This window comes from Cebus imitator, unplaced genomic scaffold, assembly GCF_001604975.1.
Source record: "Cebus imitator isolate Cc_AM_T3 unplaced genomic scaffold, Cebus_imitator-1.0 Scaffold91, whole genome shotgun sequence".
Classification (NCBI taxonomy): domain Eukaryota; kingdom Metazoa; phylum Chordata; class Mammalia; order Primates; family Cebidae; genus Cebus; species Cebus imitator.
Genome location: NW_016107406.1, coordinates 3,660,981 through 3,686,310, shown reverse-complemented (window position 1 = coordinate 3,686,310; position 25,330 = coordinate 3,660,981). Strand labels below are relative to the sequence as shown.

General features: G+C 57.5%; 1 protein-coding gene across 2 annotated transcripts; it reads right to left on the bottom strand.

The window, feature by feature from the left end:
* Positions 1-29: 29 nt before the first annotated feature.
* ASIC4 (acid sensing ion channel subunit family member 4) lies at positions 30-25,330 on the bottom strand. 2 transcript variants are annotated; one of them, XM_037740888.1, is made up of 11 exons: positions 24,768-25,330; positions 23,350-24,245; positions 6,742-6,886; positions 6,515-6,642; positions 6,168-6,330; positions 5,689-5,745; positions 3,340-3,493; positions 1,619-1,710; positions 1,455-1,534; positions 1,042-1,146; positions 30-857 (listed from the first exon to the last, which is right to left on the bottom strand). In XM_037740888.1, the coding sequence occupies exons 2-11, from the start codon at positions 23,929-23,931 to the stop codon at positions 741-743; spliced, it is 1,623 nt and encodes a 540-aa protein (XP_037596816.1). In that variant the 5' UTR covers positions 23,932-24,245; positions 24,768-25,330; the 3' UTR covers positions 30-740. The 2 variants fall into 2 exon arrangements, with proteins under 2 accessions (XP_037596816.1, XP_037596815.1); XM_037740887.1 differs by lacking the exon at positions 24,768-25,330 and adding an exon at positions 24,686-24,763.

The following is a 25,330-nucleotide window of genomic DNA, read 5'->3' as shown; positions in this document are numbered from 1 at the left end:
CGTGCTTGGTCACACATATGCACAGAGAATTCTTTATGCCTCTTTATTCCCAATCTCGTCAGCACTTTATAAAATCAGACTGGAGGGAGAGGGGCCTGAGAAGGCTCCCTCCCACCCTCCAAGCTCAGCCGAAGTCTGGACTGTCTCCTACCCTCTCCCTGTAGAGGGGACTTGAGGGGTGGGGGCTGGTGCAGGGGGAACTGGGAGCTGGGCCAGGCCTGCTGGGCCATCCTCTCCCCCTGCTGAGAGGGGAGCTGGGCCTGGAGAGGGGCAGGAAGTAGGACGGCCCAGCACTCCTGAGTCCTGGGACTCTCCGTCTCCTGCTGACATCGGGGCTGGAACCCTGGCTGTCCCGAAATCACCCACCCCTGTAGCCCTACCCACCTTCTACATCTGTATCCCCCCACCCAGCCTTCCCTAAATATATACAAATGTACAGAGGGCTCCCCCTCCCCAGCTGGCATGGGCTTTATCCTCCCCTCTCCTCCTTTCCTCCCTTCCTCTCCATGAAGGCCCATGGCCTGGTCTTCAGCCCTCCCTGGGCACCAGCCTGGGGGTAAGAGGTGTGGAAAAGGACCTTTGTGCAAAGCAGCTGACACCAGGGCAGGGGAGGACAAGAGCAGGAACTGACTCCTGGCCCTCCCAGTGAGCACCGCCCCCAGCCTTTCCGGGAGCATGAGAATGTGCTGGGGATCCCAGGAGGGGTCCCAGACTCCCCGTCCTTCAGTCACAGCACCATCCTAACAAGCGAAATCTTCAAAGAGACCTCCTGGGGGACCGTGGGGGTGGTGATGGTGGTTGGGGAGCAGGCTGCTGGCCCCCCCACCCTCGGCACGGCCCCGGCTTGGGCAGGGACTCTGCAGGAGAAAGAGAGCGTGGGACAGGGAGAGCTCCATTGGTGCCCCCAGGCCTCACACCACCAGCGTTTCCTTATCATCTCGGGCAGAGGCTCCAGGGCCCCCTCCAAGGGCTTGTTCAGAAACCACGGGGGTAGTCAGTCTTCAAGAGGCACAGCTGCGTGCTCTGTGAGCTCATCCTCACCTGTTCCTTCAGCTCCTGAAGCCCCAAAGTGGAGATGCCCCCAGTGGAGGTCCGCAGGGGGGTCTTGGGACGCCTCCATACCCGCTTCAGTCGATCCCAGGACACCTTGGGGTTCAGGGTGGGGAACAGCAGTGGGCTCGGGAAATTTGGTCAAGGAGAAGGGTGGGCCTTACCATGCCCGGCTGCCCACAGGACTCACTGCCACAGCAAACTCCCAGTAGGACACCCCCATCCTCCTCATCCATTCCCGTCTCCTGACTCTGAGCCCTCAGGCCTGCCAGCCAGTCAGGGGAGCCTGGCAAAGAACCCTGAGCCTGACTTTCCAGCCAGGCCAGCTACACCAGGCACCCCACTCTGCCCACTTCTGCTCTGCCCACGGCCCCACTTCCGCCCTGCACTCCCGGGGCTCTTGCCTCGTAGATGTAGTCCAGGATCTCCAGCAATGTGAGGATGCTCGCCCCGATGAACAGCCCCATCTGTCCCCCAAGGTCTCCTGGGAAGCAGGAGAGCAGCGTCAGAGGGAGCTGCCAGGCCGATCCAGCCCGACACAAGCTGGGGGCAGGGACACCGGTCTCACCCAGCAGGGCTGACAGGCCATAGGCTGCTCGCTGCTCCATGGCTTCAGAGGTCAGGGCCTCAAAGAAGACATCTAGGACCAGGAAGTTCTCCCTGTGGAGACAGGAAGCAGGGTGTCCATGTGGGCCTCTCTTCCAGAGAAGGCTGGCAGAGGTATCCAGGTCCCGCAAGTCCTGATCCAAGATGCTGCACGGGGAAGTCAGTGGCCACTCCCAGACTCCCCCAGGCTGTGAGGGGAGGCAGTCGAGAGTGTGTGTGTTTCATCTTTTGCCTGGGAGAGCAAAACACAGCTCCTGAGCCTGAAGGAACCCCTACTGCTCCCTCTAAAGCAGCCAGTGCTGTTCCCTTTGCCTCTTCCTTCTGCCTCTGCGAACCCTTCAGTGACCCCTGTCGCCTGTCAGTACACTCCACAATGCTCCTTCTTGGTGTTCTGGACAGACTGTGGCCTGTCTCCGGTGCCTTCTTCCCCAGCGCCGTCTTCTCTGCTTCCTCCAAACAGCTGCCTACGGCTCAGGCTCCATGCCACACCGCCCCACATCCTCTCACTGGACGCCTCCCCATCACCTCCTCTCAGACCCAAACCTAGAGCCCTAAGGGGCCAGCTCACGCCTCCCCGGCTTCCCTCCGCCATGGGGGCCAGAGAATCAGTCCTACATGATCAAACGTGGACTCACTGACAAGCTGTGGCACGGGTTTTGTGTTGTAATCATCTATCCCCACAGAACCCAGCACGGGGCCTGGCACCCAGACCACGCTCCGAAAGTGTAGACTGGCTATCTGGGACCAGACCCAAGGCTCAGGGCAGCCCCTCCTGCCTCCGCCTGCAGGGTACCGTGTTCCTCCTCCGTCTCATCCTGTCCCTCTCCCTCATTGCAGGGGAGAAAGACGCATAAGCAGAGGGCTCCGTCATTACAGACATGGCCTATGTGTAATGATGGAGACCTGTACAGGTACTGGGTGCTCAATGAAAGGCGTTTGGACCTGGAAGCGCTTCCCTGGAGGTTGAGACGCTGAACGTGACTTGAGCAGGGGGTGGGGCTACTTAGAAGAAGAGGGCTGTGCTGGTGGTGAGGTGGCTCACGCCTGTAATCTCAGCACTTTGGGAGGCCGAGGACAGTAGATCACTTGAGGTCAGGAGTTCAAGACCAGCCTGGCCAACATGGTGAAACCCCATTTCTACTAAAAAGATGGGGGGTTCCTATAATCCCAGCTACTTGGGAAGCTGAGGCAGGAGAATTGCTTGAATCTGGGAGGTAGAGGTTGTAGTGGACCACAATTGTGCCACTGCACTCCAGCCTAGGCATCAAAGCAAGACTCTGTCTCAAAAAAAAAAGGCGAAGGAGAAGGAAAAGGAGAATGAAAGGGCCATGAAAGGCATTCCTGCCAGAAGACTCATCATAGAGAGAGATGCAGCCCACTCCCGCCTCCACTGTGCCCAGGCAGCCTGTTGAGAGTGGCCTCCATCACTCACACACACCCCCCCACACACACACACCCATTCCCAGATACACTCACAAGTGTGAATGCACACACACATCTCCCACTCACATATACATACACTCACAAACATACACACCCACAAGAAACACACAAGCATACACGCACACACGTACACACACCCCCACACATATACATACACACCCACATACACACACACATGCTCACACACACGTACACACAACACACACACAGTCCCCCTCATTCCCACCCCCCTACACATACCGTATGTAGGTCTCGTTGCGGTTGTACTTCCTCGCCAGGTACCGGGCTGAGCCCCTGTTGGGGATCTTGACCATGGAGATTTCTTTCCCGTAGCGCGTCAGGTTGCAGGGGGTGGGGCAGAAGCACGGGCCCTCGGAGCCCCCACCCAGGGAGTCTGCAACACAGAGGCAGCGGCTACAGTGGGAGTTGGAGGAGCGTGGTCAGCAGCCCACCAGCTGCAGAGAGGAGGCCCGGGGGCCACCCTGAGGCAGGCACACCCACACCAAGGGCCTTTACTGGCCAGCCCTGGTGCTTCCTAGAGGGTACTGGCTGTGGGTCCACACCTGGACCAGCTTCAGACGACCCTGGAGAGCAGGTATAAGCAGAACCCCCCAGCACCCTCCCAGCACCCTGGGACTGGGGGGTCCTCGTGACCCGCAGGGAGGACAGAGCCCATCCACCACAGCTAATCAAGTAGGTGAGGTTTCAGACTCACAAGGAGGTGTGGAGAGGATGCTGCGATCCATGGATGGATGACGGATAGATGGATGGATGATGGATGGATGAATGATGGATGGATGGATGGCAGATGGCCAGATTGATGGATGGGAAACAGAAGAACAAATGGACTGACAAGACTCCCAGGCCCAATGTGCTGGGCCTTCTCCGCCTGCCCCTTCAGATCCACTCTCCACTCTTCCACCTTGCTCTGCTTCCCACGAAGCTGATCTCCGCCGAATGCATCACCTAAACTCCCTTGTCCTCTGGCTTTGGGTTGAGTTTGGCCAACAGTAAGCCCCAGCAGAAACAGAAGATGAGAGGGGAGAGATGCTAGGGTATTTCTCCCGCCTGGCTTCCTCACTGCCAGGCCGTAGGTGGCAGAGGCTGTGCTCCTCCAGCCATGCTGCTGTCAGCCAGCCCTCTCGGACAGCCACAGGTCTCTCTCCTCCTGCATGCCTTGTGGGAATGAGGCTCCCCAGCGTGGCTAGCTCTGTGAACTCCCGCTGTGCCTTGCAGCCTCCTTACTCCCGATCACACATCTGTTCCTTCACTAAGCACCTCCAATCACCCCTGTGACAGATGCAGGTGGCATGGGGACAGAGAAGGGCTGGATGTGTGTGTGGCTGCCCAGTGTCTCAAATCCAGCCCCAGGGCCCTTGGCATCTGGATTACTGCAGCCAGCTTGGCCAGTCCCTGGCTTTGAGTCCCTCCCCTCCCACCCATTGTCCACATCTCATTGGACTCACCTGGCATTCCTGCCTGGCCTTTGTTGGCTTCCTAGAGCCTCCCTCCCCCACTGTTTTTCTTTAAACAGGGTAACTCTGTAGCCCAGACTAGAGTGCAAAGCGTTATCCCAGCTCTCTGCAGCCTCGACCTCCCAGGCTCAAGCCTGTCCTCTTGCCTCAGCCTCCTGAATAGGTGGGACTACAGGTGTGCCCCACGACACCCAAGTCATTTCTTTATTTTTTGTAGAGACAGGGTCTCACCATGTTGCCCAGGCTGGTGTCGAACTTCTGGGCTCAAGTGAGCTGCCCACTCTGGCCTCCCAAAGTGCTATGTCTATAGGTGTGAGCCACCGTGCCTGGCCTTCCTCCTCCACTCTTTCCACTCCCTCCCCTGTTCTCTGCCCTGCAGCCACACAGATCTTTCAGTGCCCTGGACACAGCATGCTCTCTCTGGCCACAAGGTCTTTACACCCATCAAGCCTCAGCTAATGTGTCTCTTCCTCTAGGAATCCTCCCTGCCTTCCCAGGCTAGCACTGCACGCCCCTCCTTGGGGCCTTGCCGCACACCTGAGGCGCCCCTCTCCAGGAGCTGATGGGCTGTGTGGGAATGCCTGTCCATACCCCTGCCAGGCTGTAAGCTCTCCAAGGGCAGGGCTGTCGCCCCCACTCTCACCTCCAGTACCCAGCACAGGCTGTAAAGGTCTGGAGAATGCACGAATCGGTGAATGGATGGATAGATGGATGAACTGCAGATCAGGCAAGATCTGTGGACAGATGGGGTTTGCCTTACCCACACTGATAGCCAGCAATGCATTTTTCCTGAGACCAAGAGAGAAGTCATTTCACTTTCTCAAAGTGGGTGAGCTCATTGGTTGAACCAAGATGAGAAGCCCAGCCCTTCACTCCCAGTCCAGGCTTCTCTGAAACCCCCCCACCCTGCTGCCTCCACTTACCCAAGCGTCTGTACCTGCAGAGGTCTGCAGACCTCTCCCTGACCCCACTGAAGTATGGACTAAGGCTCAACCCCCAGGAAGAACCCTCCAGAGGGAGATTGGGAGGAGAGGAGCCAAGACACGGAGGAGAAGAGTGGACAGAGACATGAAGAGGCTGATGGAGAGGTAGGGAAGGGTAAGGCAGCACAGACCCAGTGTGTGGTCGGCACACTCGATGTAGATATTTGGTGGGCAGATGGTCTCATTGCCTGAAAGGAGAGAAGATTATTCCTGGAATCTGTGATCACTTCCCCTCTCCCCAGCACGCCCAAATGTAAGCACATACGTGCATGCACACACATATGCACACATTTGCATACATGTGCTTGAATCCCACACACACAATCCCAGCAAATACACAAGCACAGATGTAAATGAGCATGCACATACACAAATACATATTAACATGCACACTTGCATCTGCCTGCTGGCATTCCCATATGCATATGTGAAACCATGTATAAAAATCCCAAATACACACGTGCACACTCACGCAGGTACAGACACACACACACATGTTGTACCCATGCACCTGCCTGTGCACATGATCAGTGCCTTGCCCCTTGCCCCAGGAGGCTCTGGAGCCCAGCAGGGTGGCATGGAGGGCTGGCTGGGGGCGGGGGGTGCCCACCTGGCATGTGCACCATCCGGCAGTGGCAGCGCTGAAGCACGGCCTCCTTTTCACAGCGCAGCCGGCAGGCAGACACACTGTAGGCTGAGTAGCCCTGAAGCTCAGGCTCCCTGAGCTCACTTTCTGTGCGGCAGTTGCCCCAGGGCTGGGGCAGGTAGGTCAGCTGCAGAGGTGGGGCATATGAGGTCACACCTAGGAATCCCACCCGGTCCTCCTGTGCCCACAGCCCTAGCGAAGTCAACACAGCTGACAGGCTGTGAGCTTCTAAAGGGCAGGTTGGCTCTGCATCCCCTCTGAGCCCAAGGCAAGTCCCGTGCCCAATCCAGGGCCTGGCAGGAGGTGCTCACCCGCTGTTCCTGGCAGGACACAAAGGTCTGGAAGCCGGGGGACACCCCGAATCCCAGCTGGTGGATGTAGGGCGGCTCCTCCTGGCTGTGGATCTGCACCCGAATACCTGCCTCGAATGAAGTCTCATCTGCACAGCAGAGATGGGGACCTCTGGAAACCCATCCGGGGACAAAGGGCCCAGGCCCCAGGCCCCAGGGTGGCCCTTGTCCCTTTCCCGCCTTCGTACTTGTCTCCCTCCAGATGGGCAGGTATTCCTCCTGCTGGATGTCCAACATGATCTCCAGGCCACTGCCCATGCCGCCTGCCCGGCTAGGCAGCGAGCTCTGAGGGTCCGCGTTGAAGGTGTAACACTTCCCATAGCGAGTATAGACCTGGTAGGTGGGGTAAGAGAGGAGGAGGGGAGATGAAGGGAGGGGCCAATGCAACTCCAAAGTTCCCTGTTCGCCGCTGAGGCCACCAGATCTGCTTGGACACTCCAGTCCCATATCCTAGCAGGCAATGTACAGCCCAGCCTGTCCAATGAGCACCAACTTTTCCACCGATGGCTTCCCTTAGATGATTAAAAGGCATCTCCAACCTAACAACATATCAACACAAGAACTGTCGACACCTTCCTGAACCTTGTCTGCCCCCGACCATTCTCCTCCTTCCTGGTAAACGGCCCCACTATATCTACTCAGTTTCTCAAGTCGGAATTTCTGAAATCTCCGCTTCCCTCACCCCTGCATCCAAGGCAGCAGTGGCACGAACACTACGCACAGCAGCCTCAACCTCCCAGGCTCAAGTCATCCTCCTGCTTCAGCCTGACAAGTAGATGGGATTACAAGCATGTGCCACCAAGCCCAGGTAATTTTTTATTTTATTTTTGTAGTGACAGGGTCTTGCCATATTGCCAGGCTGGTCTTGAACTCCTCGGCCCAAGCAATCCTTCTGCTTTGGTTTCCCAAAGTGCAGGATTACAAGCATGAGCCACCACATCCAGCCTCCAGGCCACTTCTGAAATACATTGAGAATCCATCCACTTTCCTTCCCTCTCCAGCGACCCCCATTTTGCCATCTCCTCCTAACTGGTCTCCCTCTTGGTCCGCCCTTAACCCTCCCTTCCAGAAGCCATAGTGCCCAGTCCACAGTGCTCAGATCCAATGAAACCACTCACTGACTTAGCCAACAATATCTTCCCATTTCCCACATAATGAAGTCACTCTCCTTCCCTAACCCAAAAGCTTCCATGTGATGTGGCCCTTGCCTGCCTCTCCCGTTACCTCTCCTGCTCTGTGACAAGTTCAGACACTTCGACGCCTTTCCTCCTTGGACTTTTGTTGCTGTTGTCCCCTCTCCTGGAATGCCCCATCACATACAGTCTTGGTATGGCAGCTACCCATCGCTGAGGCCTCAGTATGTCATACTCATACATCACACCGCCACATTCAACATCATCGTCCATGCATCCGTATGTCTGTTGGTTTGCTCGAAGTACTCATGAAGATCTGAGATGACCTTGTTCATCTATTTGTCTCCTGTCCATTGTCCATCTCCCCCCATGAGCGTGTATGCTGTACAGGAGCAGTGAGGCTGTCTGGTGTCCCCAGCCCCTGGCCCAGGAGAGGGCCCAAGGAACTCTAGAATAGGCAGTCTCTGCAGCACAGAAGCCCGGCTCCCTTTTCCTCTGCGGAGTTCTCCTGTATGGACAGCAGATGGCGCTGGCGCCCCGGAGATGGAAGCCCAGGCTCCTGCTGGGAATTTAGCTGCCACCAGGAGCTGCGCAGCGGCAGGGGTGGAGAAGGGGTTGAGGGAGAGGCGGGTTCTAGTTCCCCCCGACCAGACTTCCCCAACAGAGACGAGCCCCTGGGTCAAACCCATCACAGGCAGCACCTTCCCTGGGGGCAAGGGGTCGGTGCACTCAATCACTCTCTCCCGCTCCCCCTCCCCTCTCCCTGGGAACATTTCCCACTAGTAAAAGCTGGGAGAAATAGCAAGAGGCGGTGTAGAAGGAAAAAGAGATCCTGGATGCCTAGCTTCACAGGAGGAGTGCAGAAGGGAGGGAGGCTGGGTAGAGGGCAGCGAACCAACTGAGAGTCCTCCCGAGACCTCTGGGGGCAGCGTGAAGTCCCCCTCCCCATGGACTAGACTCTGATCCTCCCTCTCACACAGCTCTTCTGCCACCCAACCACCCTGCCTCCCATTCCTGAAACAAAAACTCGTGCACCACAGACCAAGCTCCCCAAGTTCACAGAACATGGTGCCATCTACCGCTGGCCCACATGCCCTCAGTACCAGCTAGTTGGAGTTACCCCAACTACTCCAGATGAGGACATCGCAGCTCAGAGAAGTGAGGTGACGGCCAAAGTCACACAGCTGGGAAGGAGGAGAGGTGCAACTCATCCAGGGGTGAGGCTCTGGCTGCTCCCGCAAACCATTGCTGGCACCTCACCCCAAGCCTGCCCTACCTTGGGACCCATCTCCTGCCCCAGCCCATCCAAGTGAGATGAGTTGGATGGAATTGGCCCCAGGCCTGTCCCCTTCTCTTCTCCCATCCCCCCTTCCCTTCTGCACCGTTTCTCTGTACCTTTCTCGCCCTTTCTTCTCCGTATCTGTTGCCCCTCCATTCCTTGCCTGTCTCTTGAGTCCTCTCCTTCCCTCAACACCCGCCCCCCACAGGTTTGCCAGCTTCCAGGTTCAAGTCCTGGACCCCACTAATATCACCCCTGCCCTCCTCCCTGCTATGTGTCCATCTGTGGGGCAGGAGTGGGCATGATGGGCAGTTCAGGAGCACTCGGTATGCCCCATGCACCATGCTAAACGCTTCACATGTTCTATCTGGATGAATCCTCACAACTACCCTGTGAGGCAGGTATAATTATCTCCCCATTTTGCAGAGAAAGAAATGGAGGCTCAGAGAATTCAACTGGTTTCCCAGGATCTTCAGGCTCAGGGCTTCTCAAACACTTTTGTGCACACAAATCAGGAAGGTCTTTTTAAAGTGCAGATTCTGATAAACAGATGTGGGAAGGGGGTGGGACAAGGCTGAGAGTCTCTCTGTCAACTGCCGGTCCATGGACTATACAGTGAGTGGCAAGACACCAGATGAAGGGGGAGATCCCAGCAAGACAGCCCCACTCCAGACCGCTGCTCTTATGCCAAGTCACTGGAGGCGGAGGAACCCTGAAGTGGGCTGGGTGCAAGATTCCTCTGTCCCATCCGGGTGCAGTGGCTTACACCTGTAATCCCAGCACTTTGAGAGGCTGAGGTGGGCAGATCGCCTGAGGTTGGGAGTTCGAGACAGCATAGTGAAACCCTGTCTCTACTTTAAAAATACAAAAATTAGCTGGGTGTGGTAGCAGGTGCCTGCAATTCCAGCTACTTAGAAAGCTGAGGCAGGAGAATCACTTGAACCCGGGAGGTAGAGGTTGCAGTGAGTCGAGATCTCACCATTGCACTCCAGCCTGGGCAACAAAACAATACCTGCCTCAAAAAAAAAAAAAAATTAGCTGCGTGTCGTGGCAGGCACCTATAATCCCAGCTCCTCAGGAGACTGAGGCAGGAGAATCACTTGAACCCAGGAGGCGGAGATTGCAGTGAGCTGAGATCACACCACTGCATTCCAGCCTGGGCAACAGAGTGAGACTCCATCCCAAAAAGAAAAAAATCCTGGGTCCTGGTGGTGTGGGAAGGCAGATTCAAGGCATATATAAATGTTTGTAGAAATCTGAAAGTACTCAACCTCTTCCTATTTGACACCAAGAAGATGCTGGAATCAGCTCTTGCTGACACAGCCGGTTTTGCGTGTACGCTCCAGTTGAAAGGCTAAAGAAGGCATGAACTACGTGGGGCACCCGAGTTATGAGCTCCTCCCTCGGGTCCCTCAGCAGTCAGCACCACCGCAGCGGAGCCCTGATGGCCAGGCAACGTGCTGGTCTCTCTGAAGCTCAGCCTCACCCATGGGACCATGAACTCCAGATGGCCAGGAGTCCTGCTTCCCTCTTGGCACCCCCAGAGCCCATCGAGATTTGCAGAGGGAGGTGTGAGGTAGGATGAAGGAAAGCAAACACGATCAAACATCCCCACTTTGTACCAAATCCTGTGATAGGTGCTTTTGATCTGTTTTCTCCTTTGAGTCTCCAAGAAATCAGTATGAGCTACATATTGTTGCCCCCATTTAATGATTAGGTACCTGAAGCTCAGAGACAGAAGTGACTTGGCTAAGGGCGCATAGCAAGTCAATGACAGCCAAGATTCAAACAGAACTGAGCCCCATGTCAAAGCACAGTAAGTGCTTATAGAACCCCTGGTGGGTGTTCAGTGAATGAATGACTCTTGGAGGCTCATGACTCTCGGGGGAGCTGGGGCAGCATCCCTACCTGGTACCTCCAACAGACACACACAGATACACGGTACATGGCACTGAGCCCACCCCACACAGGGCAGAACAAATGCCTGGCTGGCAAGGGTGGTGGTTGCCTGGCACACAAACCCTCAAGGTGGCTGTGCAGAGTCGGGGTGACAAAGGGAGATGGGTGGAAGTTGTCTGGGTCTCAGGAATACTCTGCAGGAAATGGACCAGCCAGACTGGCAAGAGAGGGCCACCTGCACAGCCCAGGTCAGTCCTGACTGCTGGTCAGGGCACAGCGTTGCCCAGGAGACAGTCCCTGGGCCAGGCAGGCAGGGGCGGGTAGAGCCGCCAGCTCCTAAGTGGCAGAACTCTGGTGGCAGCACAGCCCATAGCTTCTTCCATGGAGACGGCACGGCAGCCCTGCCACAAGGTCCCACAGGTTGTCCACTGCTCCCTCCCCATGGACTGGCCCAGATAGGGGAGGGGGGACAGCGGGGTATGCAGAGGAGTTGAGAGTCCACGACCCAGTCACGGAAAGGGAAAGGTCCCGAGCCAAGGAATATCCTAATGGCAGAGGGGCTATCTCCAGATCACCAGCCCTCAACCTCTGGGCCCTGTCCCCGTCTCAGACCCCCACCTCCTCCTTTGGTCTGGCCCTCCCTCTCTCTCTACCTTAGCTCCAAGCCCACCCTCTTGGCCCTAGCTGGGGCATGTGGCCTCCCAAAGCCCCTCCTGGCCTTGGCTGACAAATCCTAACAGGACTATGTCTGTGCTGCACACACACCCTCGGGTCCCCTCCCCCACCTTCCTTCTGCCAGCTCCTGCCTGTCCCTCTCTGATCACCTCCCTTTAGTGTCCCCACCTGGGTCCATCTGCCTCGCTAGCCTCTGTTTCCTGATCTCAGTCTGCCTCTCAAGTCCTTCCCTACTCGCCGGGCCCATCTGGCCCTGCCCCTGATCAGTTATCCACCTGGACTCTGCCTCTCTGTCCCTGCCCTCTGTTGGCCTGTCCATCTCCTTAGGCTCTTTCTCTCCCATTGGCCTCGATGCCCCCTGGCCTTTCTGTCCCTTGCCCACTGCATTCTCTTTCCTATTTGCTTTCTTCTCTATCCATCCCAGTCGGGCTGTACAGTCTCAGCCTCTTGTCTCCCTCCTAGACCTTTCCCTGGGCCTGAGCCTCCCCCCCGCAACCCCACACACCAGGAACCCCTCTCCAGGTGCCCTCCACCTCCTTCTCCCTGGCTCCTCTCTCTCAGGGTCTGCCTGAGACAGCGATGAGGGTTTGGGAGAGATCTGTCCAGAGCTTCCTCCTGAGAGTGGCGGCTTCTCTCAGCCCTCAGAGCTCCATCTATTCACAGCTCCCATTTCTCTAGAAAGCTCTCCCTGGCTGGCTTGCTCGCATCCTCCCTCCCTTGAAGAGCCCACAGGGTTAACAGGCAATTAGTGGGGCCAGGGCTCAGAGCTGCAGCCGGGAGTGGGCCCTGGGCCTCCAGGAGATAAGAAGCAGCCAGAAGCTGCGGAGGCCAGGCTAATCCCAGAGCTAATCTTCGGCCTGGGCTTTATCTCCACTGCCTTCTGGGCACCTGCCTCTGGTCCCCGCACCTCCCCCACTCTCTTCTATGGTGTCCCTTCCCCCAAAAATTCCATCAGCTTTTCACTGATGGGGTCCACCCGCATGCCTCTCACTTAGGCACTGCCAGAATGAACTCTTCTGCCCCGAGGTCCAGAGTAGGCCACTGGAAGGGGTGCATCTTCCTCTTCCCCGGACTGTGACCAGCACCCTGGGGTGGAACAGCTCCCAGAGCCTGGCTTTATTCAGGGGTGGCCCAGTATCCAGGTTCAAAGCCTCTTCCTTCTCTATCCTTTCCAGGGGCAGAGGAAGGGAGATGGCACCAACCAAAATGCCTTGGTGTCTGTGCTGCTCAGACCTTCGAGGCCACCCAGTCCAATCGCTCACTGTACAAAGGCAGAAAAGGACTAGAGATGACCAGGTTCATATCCAAGGGTATGCGGAAAACGGGGCAGATTCAGAAGTGGACCCCAGGTTCGCAGGCCAACATCACCTCCCTGGGAGTCAGTGGGTCCTGGTTTCAACTCCAGCTCCGCCACTGACAGCCTGTGTGACTTTGGTTAGTAAGGTGATTCATCAGCTTCTCTGGACCTGTTTCTTCATGTGTCAAACAGAGACAGAAATCCCCGCTTATTTCCCAGACTAGGCACACATCTCAGAGGAAGTATGTGAAAGGCTTTTGCAAAGAGCAGTCACATACATGTAACAGTAATAAGGCTCTTATTTTTTTAGACAGAGTTTTGCTCTTGTTGCCCAGGCTGGAGTGCAATGGCACAGTCTCAGCTCACTGCAACCTCCATCTCCCGGGCTTAAGTGATTCTCCTGCCTCAGCCTCCCAAGTAGCTGGGATTACAGGCATGCAACACCATGCCTGGCTATTCTTTGTATTTTTAGTAGAGACGGGTTTTCACCATGTTGACCAGGCTGGTCTTGAACTCCTGACCTCGGGTGATCCACCTACCTCAGCCTCCCAAAGTGCTGAGATTACAGGCATGAGCCACTTCGACTGGCCATGTAATAAAGGGTTTGTCAAGACCAGCATGAACCAAGCTAGGGCAGAGATTATCACTATGTGGTGCTGAAAGTGGATATACAGGAGGCTCATAACGTATGTGTTATGGGCATATATGTTATGAGCCTGACAGAAACGGGCATATATTTTGTAGCCTGATAAAGCAGGGTTCAAATCCAGCCTCTCCCACCAACTTTAGACAAACAACCTTGGATGTGTGATTGAACCTCTCTGAGCCTTGGTTTGTTCATCTGTAAAAGAGGAATGGTAATTCCTCCTAAAGTTAGATGAGAGGATTAGAGATCAATTCAGTGATTCCTGGCAGGTGCTCATGGGAGGGGTGAGGCCCTTTGGGAAATGGCACTTCCCACCAGGACAATCTTGGATCCCCACTGGGCGCATCCTCACTGGGCATCAAGCACCTTGCAGGCTCTCTCTGCAATTTGGGAGCTGCTTAGAGGAGGGAGCTCTGTCAGAGCGAAACCCCCAGGCTCTGAGATAGGGCTTCCAACCCAGATGGAAAGCCCAACCTAGTTCACATCTGGGCCTTGCCCTTAAGTCTGTGGGATTTAGATTCAATCAATTAACCTCTCCGATCCTCCATTTTTCATCTGTAAAATGGGAATAACAACAGGCACCCTTCAGAGGAAAGAAAGAATGCACGTAAACCACAGCAACCGCTAACATTTACTTAGTACTTACCGCTGTGCCGGGCACAGTTCTAAGCACTTTATATAGATCAACCCCTTAATCCTCACAAAACTCCTATGCTGGCGGCACTCCTATCGTTTTCATTTTACAGACAGGGTAACGGAGGTACAGAGAGGATAAGGGAGCTGACAGGGGAACAGGTAATGTGGCCCTGGAGTCCACCCCTCGCCACTCTGTGACATACACCTGGCATACGGTACCTACAAACAGTAGGCGCTCAAGAACTGGTGAGTGTTCAAACAACACTTACTTTGATGCTATTCGTGGAGCCTGTGCTCAACAGTGTCAGGCACTGTGCTTGGTGCTGGACATACAACAGCGAACAAAACAGCCTCTGCCCTCAAGGAGCTTGCTGTCTGGCTGCAGACACATTCATTCATTCAAAGTACTTATGGGCCAGGCGCGGTGGCTCACGTTTGTAATCCCGGCCCTTTAGGAGGCCACAGTGGGAGGACCAATTAAGCCCAAGAATTTGAGACCAATAGGCAACAGAGTGAGACCTTGTATCTACAAATAAAAATAATAATAAATTAGCCAGGCATGGTGGCTCACACCTGTAGTCCCAGCTACTCAGGAGGCTGAGGTGGGAGGACCTTTTAAGCCCTGGAGGGAGGCTGAGGGAGCCCCTGTGATAGTACCACTCCACCCCAGCCAGGGCAACAGAGCATGACCCTGTCTCAAAAAAAACAAAACAGCCATGTTCACAAAACACGCAAATCCACCAGTGACACAAATGAATAGATTGTTACTAGTTGTGATCCTGATTGTGATGGGGCGACCTACCCAAGGCCACCACAGTGGAACAGGAGGGTCAGGAAGAACTCTGAACAAGCCAAATTGCACTCCTGTTCCAAAACTCTGAACATGCCACACTCAAGAAAGAAGAAGGCCAGGCGTGGTGGCTCACACATGTTATCCCAGCACTTTGGGAGGCTGAGGTGGGTGGATCACCAGGCCAGAAGTTTGAGACCAGCCTGGCCAACATAGTGAAACCCTGTCTCCACTAAAAATACAAAAAATTAGCTGGGCATGGTGGCAGGTGCCTGCAATCCCAGCCACTCAGGAGGCTGAGGCAGGAGAATCCCTTGAACCCAAGAGGCAGAAGTTGCAATGAGTTGAGATGGTGTCATTACACTCCAGCCTGGACGACAGGGCAAGACTCCATCTCAAAAAAAGAAAGAAAGAGGAAGAAGACAGCCGCCCCCAGCAGCCTGGTTCCACAGGTGCCTACGGGGTGGCCCCCACCTTCAGGCTTCCACCGCCACACAGGAGCTTTTCAGGGCCACTTCCTCCCTCCGGTGGATCCAGGAAGCAATGCCAGCGGTGTTTGTTCAAATGTAAATGTGTGAGCTGTGGTGGAAGGGACCGGGGAACTCTAGGAGCCAGGGAGGGTTGGGGGCGGTGGAACAGGCTGTGGTCCCCAACGGGCGCCGCGCTCCCACGGGAGAAGAGAACGGGAGGATGAAGGCCTCCGGGACCCAGGTAAACAGTCAAACCCGTTCCCCGGGCAGCGACCGCTTTGGCCTTACACCTAGACAGTCATTTTTAATTAGTGAATTGGTAACGAAGTCCTTCCCTGACATTCCCGCCCCTCGATGCAAAGTTCCTCGTCAAGAGTTTTGCTTACACAGTGGAGTACACACCCACAACCAGGCGAGAGTTCAGGAGACCAGACAGAAGGTGGCGGCGGGGGCCGTGGGTGGGTGGGTGTGCCCCACCAGGAGCCCTGGACCCCCGCCCCCTCCCGCACACGCAGGCTGGCAGCCCAGGCCTGGCCCACCCGCACCCGGCAGGCCGCACCCACCGGCTCGCCAGCTCGCCGCCCCCCGCTCGCTCCCGCGGGGCGGGCATCCATCACGGCGCCCGAGCGCCCTCCCTCCCATCTCCTCCGGGCTCCTCCGCTCTCCTCCCTGGTCTGCCTCATTTGCATTCCCCCGGCTCCCGGCTTCTCGGCAAAGTGACCTCGGCACACAGCAGCGCCAGAGGCTTCCACCGTGGAGGGAGACACCGCCGCCCGCCCCCGCCGCGGCCGGGGAGGGGACGACGGGGCGGGGGTCCCGAGGAGGTGGACTTGCAGCGGAGCCTGGCTGGTGGGCTTGAAGCGGCCGAAAGGCCCGGGGCCGAGGGGCGCCGAAGGACTCGAGTGTTCGGGTGGGATTTGAACCCACGACCTCAGATCCCCAACCAGGCGGGAGTGAGATGTGGAAATGAGCACGAAGCCCGGGAGGCTGCGGCCAGAAACGGAACCCCTGCTAGGATCCCAGGGCTCCTCAACACCCGGTTTTCCTCCCCTGAGAGCCCCCACTGGGGAGGGGCCGGCGCCACCGGGGAGTCGCCCTGGGGTTCTCAGCCCTCCTGGGGGCCTGCCCAGCCCCCACCCCGTCCCCCGGGCCCGCTGAGCAGCCTCCCCTCCCCCCACTTGGTATTTACACCTTCCACACATTTGTAAGCTATTATCCTGTCCACGCTTAGTCACCGCTGAGCCAAGCGCCACGGATTTAGCTCCTTTAATCTTTCCTCCTAAATCAATCCTCCATTTCCCCTTAATCATCCCGTGGCTCCTCTCTGAACTCTTGCTGCCGCCTCGGCTGCGGCAGCCCGTGCCTATCTCTCTGAAACTGCTCCCCCTCCAACCCAACACCCACGGGTATCCCAAGGGCATGGTGAGCATTTGAGGGGTGGGTTGGATTTCCAGCACTGCCAGCCCCAGCCTAGGAGCCAGGGGAGGAAGTGCAGACCCCTGTTCACCTCTTCCTGGAAAAACACACCACTGAACCTTCCCATCGCCATTCTCAGGGTCTCTGCCCCTCTGTCCTCCTGCTGCCTTCCTACCCTCACTCATACTTCTGAAGACCCTAAGTCTCCACCATGATTTGCAAAAACTCAAAAAACAAACAACAAAAAATGTGACAGATCTTCTCTCCTCGGGCCTCCTGACCCAAGTGCTGGCCGTTCCCACCTCCTCTTCTCAGCTGCTCAAACGAGGTGGGCTCCAGGGCCAGCGTGGAAGGGCAAGGAACACTGATAACTCAGCAGCCCGAGGCCGGCCTCTCCTCCAGGGTGGCTGTCCATCTCTCCTGGACAACCTCAGGCTCCGCCCCCTTCACTCCCTCCCGCCTGCCCGTGTGACCCATTGACTCCGGGGCCGAGTAGCTTGGGTCTCGAATTCCAGTGCTCTCCGTGGTGCTCCCTGGGTGCCCCTGCCTCTCCATTCCTCATCCTTCCTGCCCCCAGCCTGGACCTAGCAGAGGCAGCCCTGCCGCCAGCCACTAGAGGGAGCAGATTCCTCCCAGGAAGCAGAAGGGCAGGGGTGGGGGTCCAGGAAGGAGCGCGGGCTGGGGAGACAAAGTGAGGATCAGAGGGGCACAGGAGGCAGGGCCATTTCTTCACACGCTAATCAGCATCTTCCGGCAGTGCATGAGACGCTGAGCTGATAATGAGCCCAGCTCCGGGCTGATTCCTGATTAATGAAGAGGCCATGGGGCTGCTGAGGGGGACCGGGTGGGGCAAGTCCCTGATGGCCCTCCCCCTGCCCTTGAAGACCAGACCTCTGAGACAGTGACAGTCCCTGCCCTTCTCTGCCAGTCCACACCACTAACAGCTCCTCCACCCACTCCACTGCCCAGGCAGGCAGGCCGAGAGCACCCCCTCCAGGCAGGTCTGAGCCTCGGCCACTGGTGTGGGGTGGAAGGTCGGGATAGTGGGAGCACCTGGTTCTGAATCTGAGGGGTAGGCATTCTCAGTGTTTTACAAATCAGTTACTGTTCTATTAAAATAATCACGATTTGGAGCTGCTTTTGACAAACTAGAAGACCCAGCCACGCTAGGCTCCTCACACAGGGCAACAGTTAGTTGGGGCTGAGAAGCAGCTTCGCCCTTAAAGGCTACAGGTCTTCAGTTCTCCTCAGACCTCACCCCTCCCTACAGTGTCCCCCAGCCCCGACCTGACCTGCCTGGCTCCTGAGGGCAGGATCAGCCCTGAACCAGATGTTGAACTAAAAGTGCTCAAGGCTCATGCCCCAGGAGAAGCTGGGACCTTGGGGGACAGAGGGCTGAACAGGCAGGGAGTCAGAGGGAAGGCTATGCAGCAGATAAGAGGTTTGGACCCAACTCAGCAGGCACCCCCTCCCTTCCACAGCCAACGGGGCAAGAGGCAGCCCTTGGAACCTCCAGCCCAGTGACAAAGGTGTGGAGTTGGGATGGAGTGTGGAGTAGCTCCTCCCAGGGCCAAGTGCAGGGGGTAGAGGGCAGACACCATCAGTATTGGCCTTACCACACACTGGGGAGAGAAGGGGCTAAGGAGGTCTCTGGGACAGAAGGAGTGGGTGCTGAGGAGCCCGAAACTGGGGCCTGGGACAGCCAGAGAGAGAGAGAGAGAGAGAGAGAGAGAGGGAGAGAGGGCTTGCATTCGGGTTCAGTGCTGTCCTGGCTGGTGGCTGGGTGGGGCTGGGAGAGGAGGGAGGAGGGCAGGGAGGGGGACTGCCCAGCTGGAAGAGGCCTTGTCTAATTGTGCCTGATTAGTAGAGAGGAAGAGAACAGGGCGAGTGATTAATAGTCACGGCAGTCACCAGCGTGTGGGGAAGGAGGGTCGGGAGGGGGAGGGAGACCCGTGAGCCCACAAGGGAGGCAGATAGTGAGGCGCCCACAGGGCCCCAGGCTTCTGGCCCTCCAGGGGCTGCCTGGACCCTCAAGGACCACAGGGAGCCGGGCTGGCTCCTACCCATGCCTGTGAGGGCTTCTCCACCTCCCCCTGTCAATTTTCCAGACAGTAGCATGCAAAAGACCCAAGGTCACGTCCTACACCTGGGAAGAAGCGCGCCTTTGCTCACATGGTGTTTCCAGACACCCCACTGTCCCCAGCCCCCAGACACGGGCCCTGTCCTCAGTTCAACCTGAGATCAAAGCCACAGAGTAGATGGCCCGGCTTACAATTGCAGCCCGCAGCTACCTCCTTATATCCTGTGGCCCCAGCTGCAATCCCAGCCCTGCCCTACCCAGACAGTCTAATTCCTAGGGCCATCCAGGGCTGCGCTGTCCAGCGCGGCGGCTTCTAGCCACGTGTGGCTGTTTGAATTAAAAATTCATTTTCGCTGTCGCACTAATCACATTTCAAGTGCTCAGCGGCCACATGTGGCTAGTGACTACCATGTTGGACAAGCACAGACACAGAGCGTTTCCGTCATCACAGAATGTTCTATGGCCCCAGCACTCCTCTAGACAGTGTGTGCACATTCCCGCATCTATGCACATGTGTGAGCATATTTTGGAGCGCTGGATAGAATGGCAATGCTAGAACATGGCAGAGGAGGGTGTGAGCCAGAGGGTCAAAAGCGGGGAGAAAACTAGGTAATGGAGAGTAACGAAGATGCCAGTACATGGGTCGGAAACTAGTAGGTGGTGGCGAGAACAGTCAGGTTAAAGATAGCCAGCAGTTGGGGTGGCGGCATTTATAACAGCTGACGCTTACACGGGGTATACGATGTGTGCGCCAGGTAGTGTGCTGAGCTCTTCAGGAGCATCTCTTTAATCCTCACCACAACCCCCAATTTTTAGGTTCTGACACCCTGTTTCAAGAATACACAAACTGATGCTCACAGAAGCATTTTGCCTTCATCAAGGCCATACACAGCTTAATGGGTAGGGCAGAGGTTCGAATCCTGGAGGTCCCCAGGTGAGAGGAGATGCTGAATTTTAGAGCCAGCCTTGCATTTTACAGCTCAAGAAATGAAGCCGAGGGAGGAAGAGTGATTGCTGCCTTTTAGGGAGAGGGCAGGATGAGAGCAGGCCACAGTGGGGAAGGCAGAACTGGGGCTTGGAGGAAGGGGGTGTGGGCAGCAGATGGCGGCAGGAATCGGGGAGGAAGGGAGAGCTGTCTGCGAGGCTGGGGTGGGGACATACAGGCGGTGGAAAGGGTGGAAGTGGGATGGTACGAGACTGAGTGGGGAGAGGAGGTGGGAGGGGAGCCGAGGTAAACTAGCTGGAGCAGAGGGAACACACGGGGCACGCCTCCCAGGGCCTCTCCTCTCTCCCCTCTTCCCTCTTCTCCTCTCCAAACTGTGCCCAGCCTGCCCCATCCCCCTAGGCCTTCCCAGCTCTCCTCCACCCAGAGTGGCCTCTCCCTCTCTGAACTCGGCCTCTCCTACCCATGCATCTTGTCTGGCAATCAATCCTGGCACCTTATGATACCACTTGCATGGCTGATTAACTCTCACATGGTGAGAGAGAGTTCACTCTCTCCTAAGCTTCTGAGTGTCCCTGTCCCCCTCCACCATGAGACTATAGGCTGCCTGAGGACAGGGACCAGGGACAGGGCTTCTTGTCTTCGCTGTCCCCTGCAGCTCCAAGCAGGGAGCCCAGCACACAGGCACGCAGAACTCCATGTTGACTGATTCTGACGGATGGGGAGTACAGGAGGGGATATAGGGAGCGTGGGGGAGAGCGATTGCAGTGGTAACAGAAGCAAGAGCAGCAGCAGAGGGGACTGGGGGAGGGCACATTAACCAGAGTAAAAATAGGCTGGAAAATGTGACATTTATTAACTTGGATTCCAGAGGAAAGGTCACAGCAGAGTGGGGAGTGGGAAGGAGGAAACAGGGAAAGCAATAGAAAACACATAACAGCCCCTTGGTGAAGGCTGTCCCTGTCCCGGACCATCTCACCACCCACATCCCGCAGGTTCCCCACCAGCCAGCTCACATACCATCTCCCCGCCAGAGACCGCTAATTCCCATCACCGACTCCAGGTCCTCACTACAGAGCTGATTATGGACCTCATATCCTTTTTAGAGTGCCTGCATCTTCATCTCCATGCCCCTTCTCCAGTCTTTCCCTGTTATACACCCCATCACCCCATCTTCCCCACTGCCATGGACCATGGGCCCCCAGCCCATCCTGTAATTCCAAACCCCTGTGAATTTGCAGCACATTCAGCCCTTGAATGCCAGGCCCAAGGGAGAGTGACACCCAGCAGACAGGGGATGCAACGTGGGCAGAAAGGTAAGAGGATGGGCTGGAAACAGCGGTGGGGGGAACCAAATTCCAAAGGGGAATTTCTGTCCCCCAACTCTGGCTGTGCGCTGGACCCCTCATTGTCCTGCCCCAGCGCCAGAACCTCACCCCACAGACTTCTACCATCCTCCTCTCTCCAGCCCCGGGGTACCAGAGGGCCTGTGGGAAATCCACCCACGCTCTTCCGGGCCATCCCCAGGATTCCGGGGACTCACCAGCCTTGATCAAGGGATCCCCATTCCTGTATCCTCCAGGCACCACCTCCTAGCCTGGAGGCCAAGCTCCCTCTGTCTCCCTCCCCTTACTTCCTCACCCCCTCCAGCTCTTCCTCTCCTTTCCTCCCACTGAGGTCTCCTCACTCTTCCCCTTTCCTGCCCGCCCCCAACTCCCGCTCAGGGACACAAAGGCCCCATTGATTTCTGCCCCAACAGCACCTGCTGAGACTGAGCTCTGCCCAGCCCCCAACACAGAGGGATAAGGACTGAGGACAGCAGAGCCCCACGAATCCTAAAGGCCACACTCACCCTCCATATCCCACCTCCTCCTCGGGGACTCTACCAACCCTGGCTTTGGGGAGCAGTGATTTTCCCTAGGAGAGGGGTGGACAGCTGGACAACAGGCCAATGCCCTCGACGCTTCTCCCTGCACAGTGCTCCCCCTCCTGTTCCTCTATTTCTACCTAACTCCCCTGCCCAATGGCCGGAGGTCCCATACACTGCAGGCATGGTGGGAGCCAGGAACCTCGTTGGCTGGAGCATGTTTCCTGGTGATCCTGAGGCAGCGGGTGAGTGAGAACCTGGCGGGGGTCCCTATCACTGGGGATGGCTACTGGAGGCTGGGCCGGAGTGGGCACCATGTTGACGCCAAACATTTGCATACACACTGGGCAATGGTAACCAGGATGAAACATACACGCACACACAACGCTGGGAGCAAACTGTGGTCTGGGGACAAGCATCGAGAGCGCCCTGAATACTAGATACCCGGTGACTGTGGGTGAATGGGGGCCTGACAGGCAGGCTACGTACAAGACACGCCCACCCCCTCACATACCTGACTGTGGGAGGCGTGCATGGGAGAGCAGCCCAAGCTCACGCCCCTTTCCCAGAGAGTGTGCGCGTGTTTGTGCTCACACGTAGGTGAGAGATGGTGCCGGCAGTCTCCAAATGGGGAGCAGCCATTGGGGTAGATGGGGGTGAGGGTGTCATGAGAGGGGATGGCAGCCACAGTGGGACCCTGTCCTTGGCAGCTCAGTGAGAGCTGGGAGACAGGCATGGAGATGAGTGGCTCTCTGGGTGTGTGGGTGTGCAGGTGTGCATGTGAGTGTTGTGACAGGGACACTGAGTGTGTGTGTGAGAGGGAGTGTGCAGGAAACTGTCCCCCAGCAGTGTGTGTGTGTGTGTGTGTGTGTGTGTGAGAGAGAGAGAGAGAGAGAGAGAGAGAGAGAGTGCAGGCGTGCTGGGGCAGCAGTGAGGGTGAGTTATGCACATAAGAGTGAACCAGTGATTCCCAGTATAAGAGCCAGAGCTGGACATGGGAGCAGCTAGAACAGGAGACTGAGGGGACTGGCCCCCGGCAGGGCTGGAGGGCAGAATGAAAGAGGGATGTGTGAGGGTGCCTGTGAGGCGGGGCGTGTGAGAGACACACAGAGATCCAGAAGAGACACTGGCATCCAGTGTCCTGAAGACTGGCTCTCTCCAGTCTGCCCACTGGGCCAGCTCCCCAGGAGGCCACCCGGAGTCCTTCCCTAGATGGAGCCCCCCAAACCTCCCCTCCCCATCTCCTTCATTTGGTGGGAAGAATCCAGTAGCCTCAGAAGAAAAAGGGAGCAAGAGAAAAGTGGGAGTCAGTTGGTCTGGCCTTGGGGTGGTGCGTCCCTTCCCGGCAAGCCAGCCAGCTCCAGGGCACCTGGGCCCACCCCCAGGACCCCCTCGCCCCAGCCCCCAGCCCTGGGCACTGCAGCAGCAGCAAGACCAAGAAAAGGAGCTGCAGGCAGCCCAGGGTAAGCCCCTGAGCGACCACTGCTCCATGGCTGGGAAGCCAGAGGGAGATGCCAGGCTTGGAGAGACACAAGGCCAGCCTCTGGTGGTGGAAGGAAGGGAAACCCTGTCGAGGATGCCCTGCACACCACTGCCACCACTCCTCCTCCCCGCTCCCCGGCCTCTGGCCACCCTGGGCCAGGCAGCCTAGCTGGCAGAACTCACCACAGAGAAGTTACTGGCGGAGCAGTGATGCCCACTGAAGTTGCAGCTCTTGAGCATGTCGGCGAGCTGGTGGCCAGTGCGGTTGAGGATGTCTACCATGTCAGGCTCCGGGTAGCGCAGGCCAGCGGCACGGTGCCCATCCCGGTCTTTGGGGGGCAGCCCTGTCAGATTGGCCAGGTGGAAGATGTCGGCATCGCTGAGTGCCGAATGCCGAAAGCGGTTGATATTGCAGAGGGTGACAGCCGGGAAGCCCGCCACTGGGGCTGGGGCAGCAGGGTCCATTGCCACCAGGTGAGGCCGGGTCAGGTAGCCCCGGGCCAGGCCAGCCGCCTGGTACAGGAAGGCAGCCATCGAGGTGAGTAGGGCCAGTGCCCACAGGGTTCTGCGCAGTCCGTGGGGGCCTGGGCCACAGGCCCGGCCCAGTCCATGCAGGGTGCTGGTGCTGGCAAAGGTGGCCAGGTCCCGGGGGACTGCTGCCCCCTGAGCAGCCCCAAGGAGGCTCTGCTCATCCCCTGCCTCCTTCTCCTTGGGTTTCGCATCCTCCTCAGCAAATTTGATTTTGCACACAATCTCGATCGGCATCTGTCGCCGGCTGCTGGGACTGGCCAGAGCCTCCCTGCCCCGTCCCTCCCTAGCCAGCAGCCCCGGTGCCCTCCCGAGTGGCGGTGGTGGCAGCGGCTGCTCTTCTAAACTCAGGGCAAGCGGGAGGAGGACAGGGACAGGGTGGGGGCCCGAGGTGGGGGAGTCACTCCCACTCCCAGCAGCTCCGCAGCCCTGGTGCTGCCTCTGCCGCTGCTGCCTCTGCTGCCTCTGCTGCCGCTTGTCTCTCTCCTCGATCGTCTCCTTGTGGCTTCCCTTATCAGCACCAGCACAGCTGTCAGCCCCTGCGTGTGTCCCTGCGAGCGAGCGAGCGAGTGAGCGAGGGAGCGAGTGCTGCTCCGCCACGCCGCGCAGCCCCAGCCGCTCCGCTCAGCATGTGCTCTGGAGCCCACCCCGCACTTAATAATTCAGGACATGTCAACGGCATTTCACCGGCAGCACGGGCGTCAGGAGCCAGGCCAGGGGAGGGGGCAGTCCCCAGCCCAGGACCGGAATCCCGAGACTGGGGCTATCCCCCAAACTCCTGCCAAACCCTAGCCGCTCACTGGGTCCCCAGATCTCCCCACTCCCCGGCCACCCAGGGAAGGGTGCCGTGCCCAGGGTCCTCAGCTCACTCTTGGCCACTTTCCTGGCCCACACCCAGGAAGGGTCAGCCGACTCTATCCCCCCACCTCCTGGCCTCCGAGCCGGCTGACTCCAGCACCCAGCCACCACCTGATCCCACTACCCGACTCACAGCAGCTTCCAGAAACTCCTTGAAGAGCCACTTGTTTGAATGAGGGAGGGGAGGGGGGCAGAGGAGGGCAGGCTAGACCGACCAAGGGACAACTGTGACTCCAAGATTCTCAGCTTCCCTGGAGCTTTGCTCCTGACTTCAACACCCACCGTGCCCCTGCCGGCTCTGGAGGCTGGCTGCCCTTACCCTCATTTTGCCTCCACCCCCAATCTCAATCATTCAAGCTGACACCCCAACCAGCTTGCATCTCTGTGGCCACTTTGCTTCCCCAAATGTTCCCCAAATCCCTTGCCACAACCAGCCTTGGGGGGGTGGGGTGTTGGGTAAGCAAGCCATCGAGCAAAAGGGAGGTGTGCCTCGGGGGGTGCTCTATATGTAGGGGGACAGGGTGTGCAATGGAGGGAGAGGAAGAGCCCCAGTGGGGTCCTGGAAGGGAGCAGAAAGATGTGCTGCACGTCAATGAGAGCGAATGCTCTCCTAAGAAAACGCGTTTGAGGGGTGCCTGGCAGAGTAGGACAGGAGGGCCCTAAGGGGTCTGCTGTGTTCTTGTGGAGGGGAAGCAGGCATGTGGGCCATCATCACAGGCAGGGTGGGAGCCTCCTGACTGGCCAGGAGGGGACTGGACTCATCCATGCCCCCTGGGTG

What these genes read in the sequence shown, in the direction of transcription:
- ASIC4 (XM_037740888.1), bottom strand. Translation starts at nt 23,931, where the DNA reads ATGCCGATCGAGATTGTGTGCAAAATCAAATTTGCTGAGGAGGATGCG. An exon ending in GCCCATCTGGAGGGAGACAA is followed by an intron (nt 6,643 to 6,741) that starts GTACGAAGGCGG and finishes TCTGCTGTGCAG; the next exon opens with ATGAGACTTCATTCGAGGCA. An exon ending in TGTCCTGCCAGGAACAGCGG is followed by an intron (nt 6,331 to 6,514) that starts GTGAGCACCTCC and finishes CCACCTCTGCAG; the next exon opens with CTGACCTACCTGCCCCAGCC.